Source organism: Eptesicus fuscus, chromosome 22, assembly GCF_027574615.1.
Source record: "Eptesicus fuscus isolate TK198812 chromosome 22, DD_ASM_mEF_20220401, whole genome shotgun sequence".
Taxonomy (NCBI): Eukaryota; Metazoa; Chordata; class Mammalia; order Chiroptera; family Vespertilionidae; genus Eptesicus; species Eptesicus fuscus.
Genome location: NC_072494.1, coordinates 15930783 through 15944766, shown reverse-complemented (window position 1 = coordinate 15944766; position 13984 = coordinate 15930783). Strand labels below are relative to the sequence as shown.

The 13984-nt window shown below is 39.9% G+C and overlaps 1 protein-coding gene across 1 annotated transcript in view; it reads left to right on the top strand.

Moving 5' to 3' along the window:
• ASH1L (ASH1 like histone lysine methyltransferase) overlaps positions 1–13984 on the top strand; it is a 118514-nt gene that overhangs the window by 16598 nt on the left and 87932 nt on the right. The window contains exon 3 of the mRNA XM_008155687.3: positions 8692–13249. Within this exon, the coding sequence (XP_008153909.2) occupies positions 8692–13249 (4558 nt within the window). The remainder of the gene's footprint in view (positions 1–8691; positions 13250–13984) is intronic.

Genomic DNA, 13984 nt, shown 5'->3' with positions numbered 1-13984 from the left:
GGCTTTGTGGCTTTGTCCGGAAGGTCATGCAGAAGGACGTCCGATCTAATTAGCATATTGTGCTTTTTTTATTATAGATTTGTTATTCTTTTACTAATGTATGTTTCTTGAGTGTCAGGGTGATCTTAGTTTTTGCATTTCCTGACTGACAAATGCCTATTTTAAAAAACATATTGAGAAAATACCTCTTATTGTTTCTGTGAGTATTGGTTTAAATTCTGCAGAAGTCTATATTTTTAAATCTTTCTTTCTTATTTTAAGTACCTTTCTCACTCCCTAATGGGACAATTCTCTTTGCTTGTCAGGCTTTTTGTGACACTGTCAATGAGAGCACTAATGAAACATAGAAGCTTAATGTTATATCTCTCTTCTTTTTTCTCCAATTTTTTCTCTTTCTGCCTTCTAGAATAGCAGTATTTTTTTAGATTAATCCACTCTCATGCCTGATGTCCCTGCAAAGTCATCATTTATAGTCATTTAAAAAAAAAGAAAAATTAGTGTTATTGGTAGTAATGCTATTACCTGTGGCTTTTGCATTAATTTCCTGATAAAGGACAAATTTAGTAAATATCATTAGAAAACCCATTCATGGCGAAGGTTGCAGCTCTGGAAAAGAAAAACTTTTAAATGAAACAAAAACTTCCCTGTAAGTATTTTGTCCCAACACAGTGGTAAACTAAGATATCTATAGTACCTCCATTTAAAAACAACCCCACATTAGATTCTTAGTTTTAAAAAACTAAGTTTTAGATGTCAGACACTTTTGAAAGCATTTAACACATCTTAGTGACTCATTCACTAGAAGGTACCACATGAGCCCAAGTGAAAATTTTTTGTTGTTAACTTCTATTGGTATTATGTTTATCCTGATGCCTTTTTTTTTTTTAATGAATTTTTCATGTTTAGTCTCTTTAGGTCTACCCAGAGAATTTGAGGTTTGCTAAATATGGGAGATGGTCACATTTTCTCATCTTACCTATAATACCTTGTGGGTTTGCCATCTATGAATGTAGTCTTTTTTATACCAAATTATAAAAAGATCCAGAAGACAAGTCCACATTTTTCCACTGCTATCTTTCCACTCTCATGTTCTTGTTGACAAAAGTTGTTTAAAAAAAAAAGGGCAATCGGATGGTATATAGGTATCTCCAGAACCTGCTTTGAAAGGAGTTCTGTTGCCTTACCTTCATATTGGTTATTTACTTTGGAAGCTGCTTGAGTTAAAGTTTTTTTGTAGTAGAGAGTTAGAGAACAGTTGACACAGAGCCCAGGTTCTCCATGGCAGCAGCTATTACGTAAATTCTGGATCTTCACATTTCAGTAAAGCCTTTTTTTCTCCCTTCACATACACAAAACAGACAGCCAAGGGGGCATCCATGATCTGTCCTAAGCCTTGAAGACAAAACAAGGTGCTATGCCACTCTTTTTCCAAAATAACGTTCATTATGGAAGCATATGCTCCTATAAATGGAGGGGAAAGCAGATCCCTTCCATTGCACTGTACAGCCTCTGCTAAAAATATATACCAGGAAGGTTAAAACTGCCATAATTAGTTTCATCAGGTTCATCCTCAATTCTTGCTTTCAGTTTGTATTAGAAACTTCTCTAATCAGCACTGCAGTTGGCTGATTGAGCAGTTTACTTTCTCTTAAAGTGTAGAATGTTAAGGATAATTGTTTTAAGTCAGTATTATGGTTTGGTTTAATGGTATATATAATGAGGTATGGTGAACGTGAATATTTCTCATTTCGTTGTTGAACTTGCTAATGGAAAAAATCATTATTGAACCAAATTGATAGCAGGCAAAGCTGCTTTAGTCCCAGAAAATTAAACCTAAATATTGTCACACTTACTTGCTAATTCACATGCTGCTTTTTCTGGTTTACTGTTCATATCTTTTATTTTATTTTAATGACTGTAAATCACTCCAGAGATGCTCACATACAGACTGCTCCATAAATGCATATTGATGATTAATTTTAATTCTGAGATATAGCTACATAGAAATGAATGAAGACTTTTGGGGAGACATCAGAATTAAAGGCCCTATATGATGAGATATCAAACCTTGAGCTTTTATGAAACTTCATTAATAGGGAGACATGGTTAGATACATGATGAAAGAGAAGTTGTTTCCTGTCTAACATCACTGAGTGAGTCAAATTCACTGGGTACATAGTTTACATTTTTAAAAAAATCTTTATTGTTGAGAGTATCACAGATATCTCCCCTCTCCCCATTACCCCCATTCATCCAGTTCCCGCCCCGCCCCAGGCCTTCACCACTCTATTGTCTGTGTCCATAGGTAATGCATATCTACACTAATAAAAGAGTAAGATGCAAATTGACCGTACCTTTGCAACGCCCACCAGCCAATCAGGAGTGAGTATGCAAATTAACCAACAAAGATGATGGGTTAGTTTGCATACTCAGGTGCCAAGCGGCCGGGGCGGGACACTTGTGTCATTGCCATGGCGACGACACAGGCGTTCCACAATGCCCCAGCCACTCCGGGCCTCTGGGCAGCGTGGGAAGGCAGAAAAGCAGCTCCAGCCAGAGCGAAGGCGATGCTGGCAGCCAGGGGAAGGAAGGCCCATTCTTGCACGAATATTCATGCATCGGGCCTCTAGTATGCATATAAGTTCTTTGGTTAATCTCTTCCCCCTTCCCTCTGAGATTAGTGTATTCCATGTTTCCATGCCTCTGGTTCTATTTTATTCATCAGTTTATTTTGTTCATTAGATTCCTTGTTTGTTTATTTTGATTTTTAGATTGAATTATTGATGGATATGCATTTATTGCTATTTTATTGCTAATATTTTTAATATTTTTTCCCCTCTTCTTCTTCCTCTTCTTAAAGAATAGCCTTCAATGTTTTATGTAATACTGCTTTGGTGGTGAATAATTCCTTTAGCATTTTCTTGTCTGTGAAGCTTTTTTTATCTGATATTCAATTCTAAATGATAGCTTTGTTAGGTAGAGTAATCTTGGTTGTAAGTCCTTGCTTTTTATCACTTTGACTTTTTCTTGCCACTCCTTTCAAAGTTTCTGTTGAAAAATCAGGTAACTGTCGTATGGGTGCTCCCTTGTAACTAACTGCTTTTCTCTTGCTGCTTTTAAGATTCTCTCTTTGTCTTTAACCTTTGGCATTTTAATTATGATGTGTTTTGGTGTGGGCCTCTTATGGTTCCTCTTGTTTGGGGCTCTCTGGGCTTCCTGGACTTATAAGTCTATTTCTTTCACCAGGTAGGGGAAGTTTTCTGTCATTTCTTCAAGTAGGTTTTCTTTTCTTTTTCTTTATTCTTTTTATTTGTTAATCCTCACCTGAGGATATTTTTTCATTGATTTTAATTTTTTTAAAAAATAATTCTTTACTGTTGAGTATTACATATGTCCCTCATGTTTTTCCCATTGACCCCCTCCAGCCTGCCTCCATCCCCCAGCCCAGGCCTTCACCACAAGTAGGTTTTCAATATCTTGTTTGCTCTCTTCTCCTTCTGGCACCCCCATAATGTGAATGTTGGTACACTTTAAGTTGTCCCAGAGGCTCCTTACACTATCTTCATATTTTTGGATTCTTTTTTTCTTTTTGCTCTTCTGGCTGGATGTATTTTGCTTCCTTATATTCCAAATCATTGCTTTTGATTCTCAGAATCCTCTACTCTACTGTTGAATCACTATAAATTATTCTTTATTTTGGTTAGTGTATGCTTAATTTCTGACTGGTCTTTTTTCATGTCTTTGACATTCTCACTAAGATCCTTGAAAGTCTCATGAAGATCCTTGAGTAATCTTATAACTGTGGTTTTGAACTCTCTATCAAGTTGTTTGCTTGATTACATTTCTTTCATTTGTGACCTGTTTCTTTGTTTCTGCATTTTGGCTGCTTCCCTGTGTTTGCTTCTGTGTACTAGGTAGAGCTGCTATGTCTCCTGGAGTTGGTAGAGTGGCCTTGTATAGTAGGTGCCCTGTAGAGCACAGTAGCTCAGCCTCCCTAGTCATCTGAGCTGGAGCTCTAGGTGCACCCTGTGTGGGCTGTACGCATGGTCTTGTTGTAGTTGAGCCTTTATTGCTGTTGGTGTCACTTGGAGGAATTGACTTCCAGGCCAATTGGCTGTGAGGACCAGCTGTGACTACAGTGGAAGAGCTGCTGTGTAGGAGACAGGACTTGCTTCAGTGGGACTTTGGTGCTCACTGAGTATGCCTCTTTTTAAATTTTTATTTATTTATTTATAAATTTTTATTGATTTCAGAGAGGAAGGGAGAGGGAGAGAGAGATGGAAACATCAATGAGCGAGAATCATTGATTGGCTGCCTCCTGCACGCCCCACGCTGGGGATCAATCGGGCATGTGCCCTTGACCAGAATCGAACCTGGGACCCTTCAGTTCATAGGCTGATGCTCTATCTACTGAGCCAAACCAGGCAGGGCTTTTTTTTTTTTAAATGTATATATTTTTTATTTTATTTTTTATTTTTTTCTTTTTTTTTTTTTCTAGAGAGAAAGGGAGAGGTTTACAGAGTTAGAAACATCGATGGGAGAGACACATCGATCAGCTGCTTCTTGCACACCTCCCACTGGGGATGTGCCTGCAACCAAGGTACATGCCCTTGACTGGAATCGAACCTGGGACCTTGCAGCCTGCAGGCCGACGCTCTATCCACTGAGCCAAACCAGTTAGGGCTATATTTTATTGATTTCAGAGAGGAAGGGAGAGGGAGAGAAAGATAGAAACATCAGTGATGATAGAGAATCATAGATTGGCTGCCTTCTGCATGCCCTCTACTGGGGATCGAGCCTGCAACATAGGCATGTGCCCTTGACTGGAATTGAACCTGGGACCTTTCAGTCCACAGGCCAATACCCCATCCACTGAGCTAAACCAGCTAAGGCTGAGTCTGCCTCTTGAGTGTGTTGCTTGTGTAGCATTATAATCTGGTATAGTCTGAAGCTGCATACTGGGTGCACTGGCTCTGGGGCCTCCCAGGAGGTGTAGATTTGGCCACTGCCTGGGACCACCTGGCCTTGCTGCAAAGAGATCTGCAGGTGGCTGCTACTTGTGTTGTGCTTGGAAGTGTCCAGGAAAGGCCAAGCTGTGAAGCAAGGCAGGTTGTTTGTGCCGGGCCTTGGACCTCCCTCTTATTGATAGGTATTAGGCATGTTGATGCCAGCTGCTGCTTATTTCAGAGATTTTAGGAAAGTCTGAAGCCTGAGCCAGAACAGGCCATTCATATGGAAAAGCCACTTCAAACAGCTTAGGTGGGGCTGCAAGTTGGATGGGGTGGGGTCTCAGGGAATCAGCAGAGCGGAGTGAACAGTGTGAGCCAGTTTGAAGGAGACTCAGATATGGCACCTCCCAGTTAGCTCTTCCACAGGTGAGTTCTCAGCATAGGAACAATGAACACTTTGAGCACCCCTAACTAAGAGAAAGCCACCCCCAAGTTCTTGACCTGATGCTAGACAATCCAGTTCCTCCCCTTATGTCCCTAGAGATCCCCCCACCAGGCTGCTGTCCCACTGCTGGAGCTTAGAGGGAGTAAGTCCATGTGCTGGCCCTTTGAAAGGAACTGCTGGGACTCCAGCAGCCTCTGTGTCATTCATCCACAATATTTTCTGCTTTTTACAGCCAGAAGTTATGGGGACTTCTCTTCCTGGCACTGAAGGGTCTGGTGTGGGGCTGGGTGTTGGACCAACCAATTCTGTGCCTCCACCCCTCCTACCAGTCTTAATATGCTGTCTTCTTTACTTTTCTAGTTGTAGGACTTCCATTCAGCCAGTTTTCAGGTGGTTCTGAATAATGGTTATTCTGTATTTTAGTTGTAATTTTGATGTGGTTGTGGGAAACAGGGAGTACTGTGTTTACCTGCATCGCCATCTTAGTTGTCCGGTCAGGGAGGAACAAAGTAAAAGCACAAGCCATTATCATGGCCTAAAGACCCTCCAGTATATAACTAGCCCTCTTTGATTACATAATGTATTATTCTCTCCAGTCACTTGCTTAAGTTCTGCTACACTAGCATTCTATATATATATATATATATTTTTTATTATTATTATTGATTTTTCACAGAGAGGAAGGGAGAGGGATAGAGAGCCAGAAACATCAATGAGAGAGAGACATCAACCAGCTGCCTCCTGCACATCCCCCACCGGGAGATGTGCCCGCAACCAATGTACATGCCCTTGACCGGAATCGAACCTGGGACCTTCCAGTCCGCAGACCGACGCTCTATCCACTGAGCCAAACCGTTTTCGGCTACACTAGCATTCTTGATGTTCTTGTTAACTTCCTTACTTGCCTTTGCTAGCCCAGTCACTGAACTCAGTTTTGCATTTTCTCTTCTAACACTCTCTGTTGCCTTCTGGTTTTCTCATAGCAGTTATTACCTTCTAACAAAAAATATTTTTAAAAGTTACTGGTTTTCACCTTGCCGGTGTAGTTCCACGATTGAGCATTGACCTAGGAATCAAGAGGCCGCCTGTTCAATTCCCATTTAGGGCATATGTCCAGGTTTCGGGCTCGATCTCCTGTGGGGGGTGTGCAGGAAGCAGCTAATTGATGATATTTCTATCTCTCTATCCCTCTCCCTTTCTCTCCCTCTAAAAATCAGTAAAAACATATTTTTTTAAAAGTTACTGTTTTTCTTTATTGTGTTCCTAAAATGTAAGCTTTATGAGAGCAGGCATTTTTTGTCTTCATTTTTCTTTGCTGTGTTGCCAACGAGTAATCACCCAATACTTGTTGAATTAAGCATTAGGCCCACACACCTTTTCTGCATAAAACATTCCAACAACTTTCCCTCTCTTAGACTAAAAAATGTCTGTCCCCCTACCTCTTTCCCTTGATTACTCCAGCAAACCTGGATTCCTTGAATATACCAGACAAGCTCCTGCCAGAGAGCCTTTGCTCTTTCCGTTTCCTTTATTTTTTGTATTGTTCTTTTCTTAGTAGCTGTGAAGATCCCTCTTTCACTTCCTTTGTGTTTCTCTGTAAATGTAATCTTTTGGCAACCTGTTCTAAAATTGCAAATCCTTTCTAACCCTAGTCTTTTTTTTATTTATTATATATTTATTGACCTCAAATAAATATCACAAAGTGTTCTGGGTACCATGTGCAACATGGTCAGAAAGATCCCCAACCTAGCCACTTGGGAAATACTATAAATTATATTTAAGACTTTTTCCTTTTATTCGATCAGACAGAGCCAAAACTATCTGATTAGTTTTCTACCAACCCTAGTCTTTTTTTTTTTTCTTTTTTTAAAATATGTTTTTATTAATTTCAGAGAGGAAGGGAGAGGGAGAGAGAATGGTAGAAATATCCATGATGAGAGAGAATCATGGATCTTCTGCCTCCTGCAAGTCCCCCACTAGGGATCGAGCCCACAACCCGGGCATGTGCCCTTGACCAGAATTGAACCTGGGACCTTTCAGTTCGCGGGCCGACGCTCTATCCACTGAGCCAAACCGGCTAGGGCCAACCCTAATCTTTTCCTCTTCTGTTTTCATGCTCTGATTTTCTTCATAGTACATCTTATCTTTTATTGCCTCTACCCCTCTCGTGCATTAGAATGAAACCTCCATGGTGAAAGGGATTTTTTTTTTTTTACTGCTGTTATTCTTAGCATTTAAATTGTAGGTACTTGATACCTATTTGCTGAAAAAATGAATTCCTTACAGAGCATGAATTTAAGATTATAAAGGAAATAAAATCAGGCCCTGGCCGAGTGGCTCAGTTGAATGGAACATCATCCCATACACCAGAAAAGTTGTGGGTTTGATTCCTGGTCAGGGCACATACCTAGGTGGCTGGTTCAATCCCTGGTTTGGGCAAGTACAGGAAGCAACTGATGGATGTTTCTCTCTTACATTGATGTTTCTTCCTCTCTGTCCTTGACTCTCTCTCTAAAAATCAATATAACATATTCCCAGGTAAGGATTAAAAGTAATTAACATAAAATAAAATTTATAGTATTCTTGAATACCATCAGTTTATTGAGCTAGAAAATATTTTTAAAAATTAATTCACAAAATGAACTCCACTTCCACCAATAACAGTTGCACAGCTCTGTGAAGATATTAAAAACTATTGAATCTGTGCTATAAATGGGTGAATTTTATGGTATGTGAATTGTATCTCAATAATGGTATAAATAAAATAACCAAGGAATTTCTATGTAATACAGAAAGGAAAAATTAGTCTTTTCAAGTATGAAACATATTATAAGGTTAAGGTATCACCTGTTCATTTTTTTCCCATGTACCTGTACATGCATCTGAGAAGACTGTCATTTCTCCATTGTATATCCTTGCCTCCTTTGATGTAGATTGACCATACACCTGTGCATTTGTTTCTGGGCTCTATTCTGTTTCATTGATCTATGTGTCTGTTTTTGTGCAAGTACCATACTTTTCTTTATTATTGTAGCTTTGTAATATTAGTTTGAAATCAGGGAGCATGGTATCTTCAACTTTGTTCTTTTTCTCAAGAGTGCTTTGGCCACTCACTGTCTGTTATGATTTCTTATAAACTTTAGGATTATTTGTTCTAGTTCCGTTAGATGTTTTTTTAAAAGGACTATTGCCTATCTTATATCTGACATGTGATCAATAAGTTTGTTGGACTGAATACTGAATTGAAGTGGTATAAAGTTTATCCTCTCTAAAACCTTTTTCTTGTTCATATTTTAGGACCTTTCAAAGTTGTACAAGAAATCAGGTGATGTTTCAGCCATTCAATGCCATTCTGAAGAAAGTATCCATCTTCATTCACAGGGAGAAAACAATTCTTTATCCAAGAAGCTTTCTCCAATACACTCAGAAATGACAGATTACATTAATGCAACATCATCTACTGTTGTTAGTAGCCGGGATCCTGATTTAAAGAACAAAACATTACTTAATGGAGGAACAAGTGTAACAGAAAAGTTGGCACACCTTATTGCAACTTGTCCCCCCTCCAAGTCTTCCAAGACAAAACCGAAGAAGTTAGGAACTGGTACTACTATTTCAGGATTGGTTAGCAAGGATTTGATCAGGAAAGCAGGTGTTGGTTCTGTAGCTGGAATAATACATAAGGACTTAATAAAAAAACCAGCAATCAGCACAGCAGTTGGATTGGTAACTAAAGATCCTGGGAAAAAGCCAGTGTTTAATGCAACAGTAGGATTGGTCAATAAGGACTCTGTGAAAAAACTAGGAACTGGCACTACAGCGGTATTCATTAATAAAGACTTAGGCAAAAAGCCAGGGACTATCACTACAGTAGGACTGCTGAGCAAGGATTCAGGAAAGAAGCTAGGAATTGGTATTGTTCCAGGTTTAGTGAATAAGGAATCTGGAAAGAAGTTGGGATTTGGCACTGTAGTTGGACTGGTTAATAAAGACCTGGGAAAGAAATTGGGTTCTGTTAGCCTAGTGGCCAAGGACTGTGCAAAGAAGATCGTAGCAAATTCAACAATGGGATTAGTTAATAAGGACATTGGAAAGAAACTAGTGAGTTGTCCTGTAGTAGGACTGGTCAGTAAAGATGCCCTAAACCTTAAAGCTGAAGCACTGCTCTCCACTCAGGAGTCATTTAAGGCTTCCTGTACAAACATCAAGAGCCATGAAAGTCAGGAACTTTCTGAATCCCTGAAAGACAATGCCAACAGCAAAACTTTTGAGAAGAATGTTATACGACAGAGTAAAGAAAGCATATTGGAAAAGTTCTCAGTTCGAAAAGAAATCATTAATTTGGAGAAAGAAATGTTTAATGAAGGAACATGCATTCAGCAAGATAGTTTCTCATCCAGTGAAAGGGGGTCATATGAAACCTCAAAGCATGAAAAGCAACCTCCCGTATATTGCACTTCTCCAGACTTTCAAATGGGAGGTGCTTCTGATGCATCTACAGCTAAATCCCCTTTTAGTGCAGTAGGAGAAAGCACTCTCCCTTCCCCATCACCTACTGTATCTGTTAATCCTTTAACCAGAAGTCCCCCTGAAACTTCACTACACTTGGCTCCTAATTCATTACTTTTAAGTCCTACCACAGAACTAATGGAAGAAATTTCTGAATCTGGTGGAAAGAACCAGTTTACTTCCGAAAGTGCCCACTTGAACATTGGTCACAGGTCTGTGGGTCATAGCATGAATATTGAATGTAAAGGGATTGATAAAGAGCTAAATGATTCAAAAACTACACATCTAGATATTCCAAGAATAAGCTCTTCTCTAGGAAAAAAGCCAAGTTTGACTTCTGAATCCAGTATTCATACAATTACCCCTTCAGTTGTTAACTTCACTAGTTTATTTAGTAACAACCCTTTTCTAAAACTTGGTGCAGTAACTGCCTCTGACAAACACTGCCAAGTTGCTGAGAGCCTAAGCACTAGTTTGCAGTCCAAACCATTAAAAAAAAGGAAAGGAAGAAAAGCTCGGTGGACTAAAGTGGTGGCAAGAAGCACATGCCGGTCTCCAAAAGGGCTAGAATTAGAAAGATCAGAGCTTTTTAAAAATGTTTCATGTAGCTCACTATCGAATAGTAATTCTGAGCCGGCCAAGTTTATGAAAAACATCGGACCATCTTCATTTGTAGATCATGATTTCCTTAAACGCCGATTGCCAAAGTTGAGCAAATCTACAACTCCATCTCTTGCTCTCTTAACTGACGGTGAAAAACCATCTCATAAGTCTTTTGCTACTCACAAACTATCCTCCAGTATGTGTGTGTCTAGTGACCTTTTGTCTGATATTTATAAGCCCAAAAGAGGAAGACCTAAATCTAAAGAGATGCCTCAACTGGAAGGTCCACCTAAGAGGACTTTAAAAATCCCTGCCTCTAAAGTTTTTTCTTTGCAGTCTAAGGAAGAACAAGAACCTCCAATTTTGCAACCAGAAATTGAAATTCCTTCCTTCAAACAAAGTCTGTCTGTGTCTCCTTTCCCGAAAAAGAGAGGCAGACCTAAGAGGCAAATGAGGTCACCAGTCAAGATGAAGCCACCTGTACTATCAGTGGCTCCATTTGTTGCCACCGAAAGTCCAAGCAAGCTAGAATCTGAAAGTGACAACCATAGAAGTAGTAGTGATTTCTTTGAGAGTGAGGATCAACTTCCAGATCCAGATGACCTAGATGACAGTCATAGGCCAACTGTCTGTAGTATGAATGACCTTGAGATGGAACCAGATAAAAAAATCAAGAGAAACAATGGACAATTGATGAAAACAATTATCCGCAAAATAAATAAAATGAAGACTTTAAAGAGAAAGAAACTGTTGAATCAGATTCTTTCAAGCTCTGTAGAATCAAGTAATAAAGGGAAAGTGCAATCCAAACTCCATAATACAGTGTCAAGTCTTGCTGCTACATTTGGCTCTAAATTGGGCCAACAGATAAATGTCAGCAAGAAAGGAACCATTTACATAGGAAAGAGGAGGGGTCGGAAACCAAAAACTGTCTTAAATGGCATTCTTTCTGGTAGCCCTACTAGCCTTGCTGTTCTTGAGCAAACAGCTCAGCAGGCAGCTGGATCAGCATTAGGACAGATCCTTCCCCCTTTACTGCCTTCATCTGCTAGTAGTTCTGAGATTCTTCCATCACCTATTTGTTCTCAGTCTTCTGGGACTAGTGGCGGTCAGAGCCCTGTAAGTAGTGATGCAGGCTTTGTTGAACCCAGTTCAGTGCCATATTTGCATTTACACTCCAGACAGGGCAGTATGATTCAGACTCTTGCAATGAAGAAGGCCTCAAAAGGGAGGAGGCGATTATCTCCTCCTACTTTGTTGCCCAATTCTCCTTCACATTTGAGTGAACTCACATCTCTGAAAGAAGCTACTCCTTCTCCCATTAGTGAGTCTCATAGTGATGAGACCATTCCCAGTGATAGTGGAATTGGAACAGATAATAACAGCACATCAGACAGGGCAGAAAAATTTTGTGGGCAAAAAAAGAGAAGGCATTCCTTTGAGCATGTTTCTCTGATTCCCCCTGAAACCTCTACAGTTCTCAGCAGTCTTAAAGAAAAACATAAACATAAATGTAAGCGCAGGAATCATGATTACCTCAGCTATGACAAGATGAAAAGGCAGAAACGAAAACGGAAAAAGAAATATCCCCAACTCCGAAATAGACAGGATCCAGACTTTATTGCAGAGCTGGAGGAATTAATAAGTCGTCTAAGTGAAATTCGAATCACCCATCGAAGTCATCATTTTATCCCCCGAGACCTCCTGCCAACTATTTTTCGAATCAATTTTAATAGTTTCTATACACACCCTTCTTTCCCCTTAGATCCTTTGCACTACATTCGAAAACCTGACTTAAAAAAGAAGAGAGGGAGACCCCCTAAGATGAGAGAGGCAATGGCTGAAATGCCTTTTATGCATAGCCTTAGTTTTCCTCTTTCTAGTACTGGATTCTATCCCTCTTATGGCATGCCTTACTCTCCCTCACCCCTTACAGCTGCTCCCATAGGATTAGGTTACTATGGAAGGTATCCCCCCACTCTTTATCCACCTCCTCCATCTCCTTCTTTCACTACTCCACTTCCACCTCCTTCCTATATGCATACTGGTCATTTACTTCTCAATCCCACCAAATACCATAAGAAAAAGCATAAGCTACTTCGACAGGAGGCTTTTCTTACAACCAGCAGGACTCCCCTCCTTTCCATGAGTACCTACCCTAGTGTCCCTCCTGAGATGGCCTATGGTTGGATGGTCGAGCACAAACACAGGCACCGCCATAAACATAGAGAACACCGTTCTTCTGAGCAACCCCAAGTTTCCATGGACAGTGGCTCTTCCAGATCTGTCCTGGAGACGTTGAAACGCTATCGATTTGGAAAGGATACTGTTGGAGAACGATATAAACATAAGGAAAAGCACCGGTGTCATATATCCTGCCCTCATCTTTCTCCTTCAAAAAGTTTAATAAATAGAGAAGAACAGTGGATCCATCGAGAGCCTTCAGAATCTAGTCCATTGGCCTTGGGATTGCAGACACCTTTACAGATTGACTGTTCGGAAAGTTCTCCAACTTTATCCCTTGGAGGATTCACTCCCAACTCTGATCCAGCCAGCAGTGATGAACATACAAACCTTTTCACAAGTGCAATAGGCAGCTGCAGAGTTTCAAACCCTAACTCCAGTGGCCGGAAGAAATTAACTGATAACCCTGGACTGTTTTCTGCACAGGACACTTCACTAAATCGGCCTCACAGAAAGGAGCCACTGCCTTCCAGTGAAAGGGCAGTACAGAACTTGACAGGTAAGAGGGTCATTTTGTTGCCTGTTATCTTGTGTTAGCGAAATAGATTACTTGTTGATTTTTAGAGGGAGAAAAGGGGAGAGAGAGGAACATAGATTGGCTGCCTCCTGCATGCCTTCTACCAGGAATTGAGCCTGCAACTCAGGCATGTACCCTGATTGGGAATTGAACTGGCAACCTTTTGGTGCACAGTACGATGCCCCACCAACTGAGGAATATCAGCCAGGGCCATGTACATGAACTTTTAATAGATCTATTGGTTTTTATTTAAAAGTTTCTTTTTCTTTTTCTTTTTTTATTTCTTTATTGATTAAGATATCACATATTTGTCCTCATCCCCCCATTTTGTTTTTATTTTTTAAAATTTATTTTTATTGATTTAGAGAGAAAGACAGAGAGAAACATAAGTCAGTTATATGCACCCCAACCAGGAATCGAACCCACAACCTGGACATGTGGCCTGACTGGGAATTGAACTGGTAAACCTTCAGTACATGGGATGACGTTCAACCAATTTAGCTGTACTCGCCAGGGTTAAGTTCTCATTTTCAATAGATGTGAGAAGTAAGATAAGGCTGGTCTTTGCATGAATTTTGAATTTTTAGAAGAGATACCATTATGAAAACAAGAAATAACAGTTATCTTTTGAAAACCAAGAAAAATTACTTACCTTACGTATTACAGTTTCTTTAGTGAGAAATGGCTCATAGCTATCTGTTGGTCACTATTCAGGAT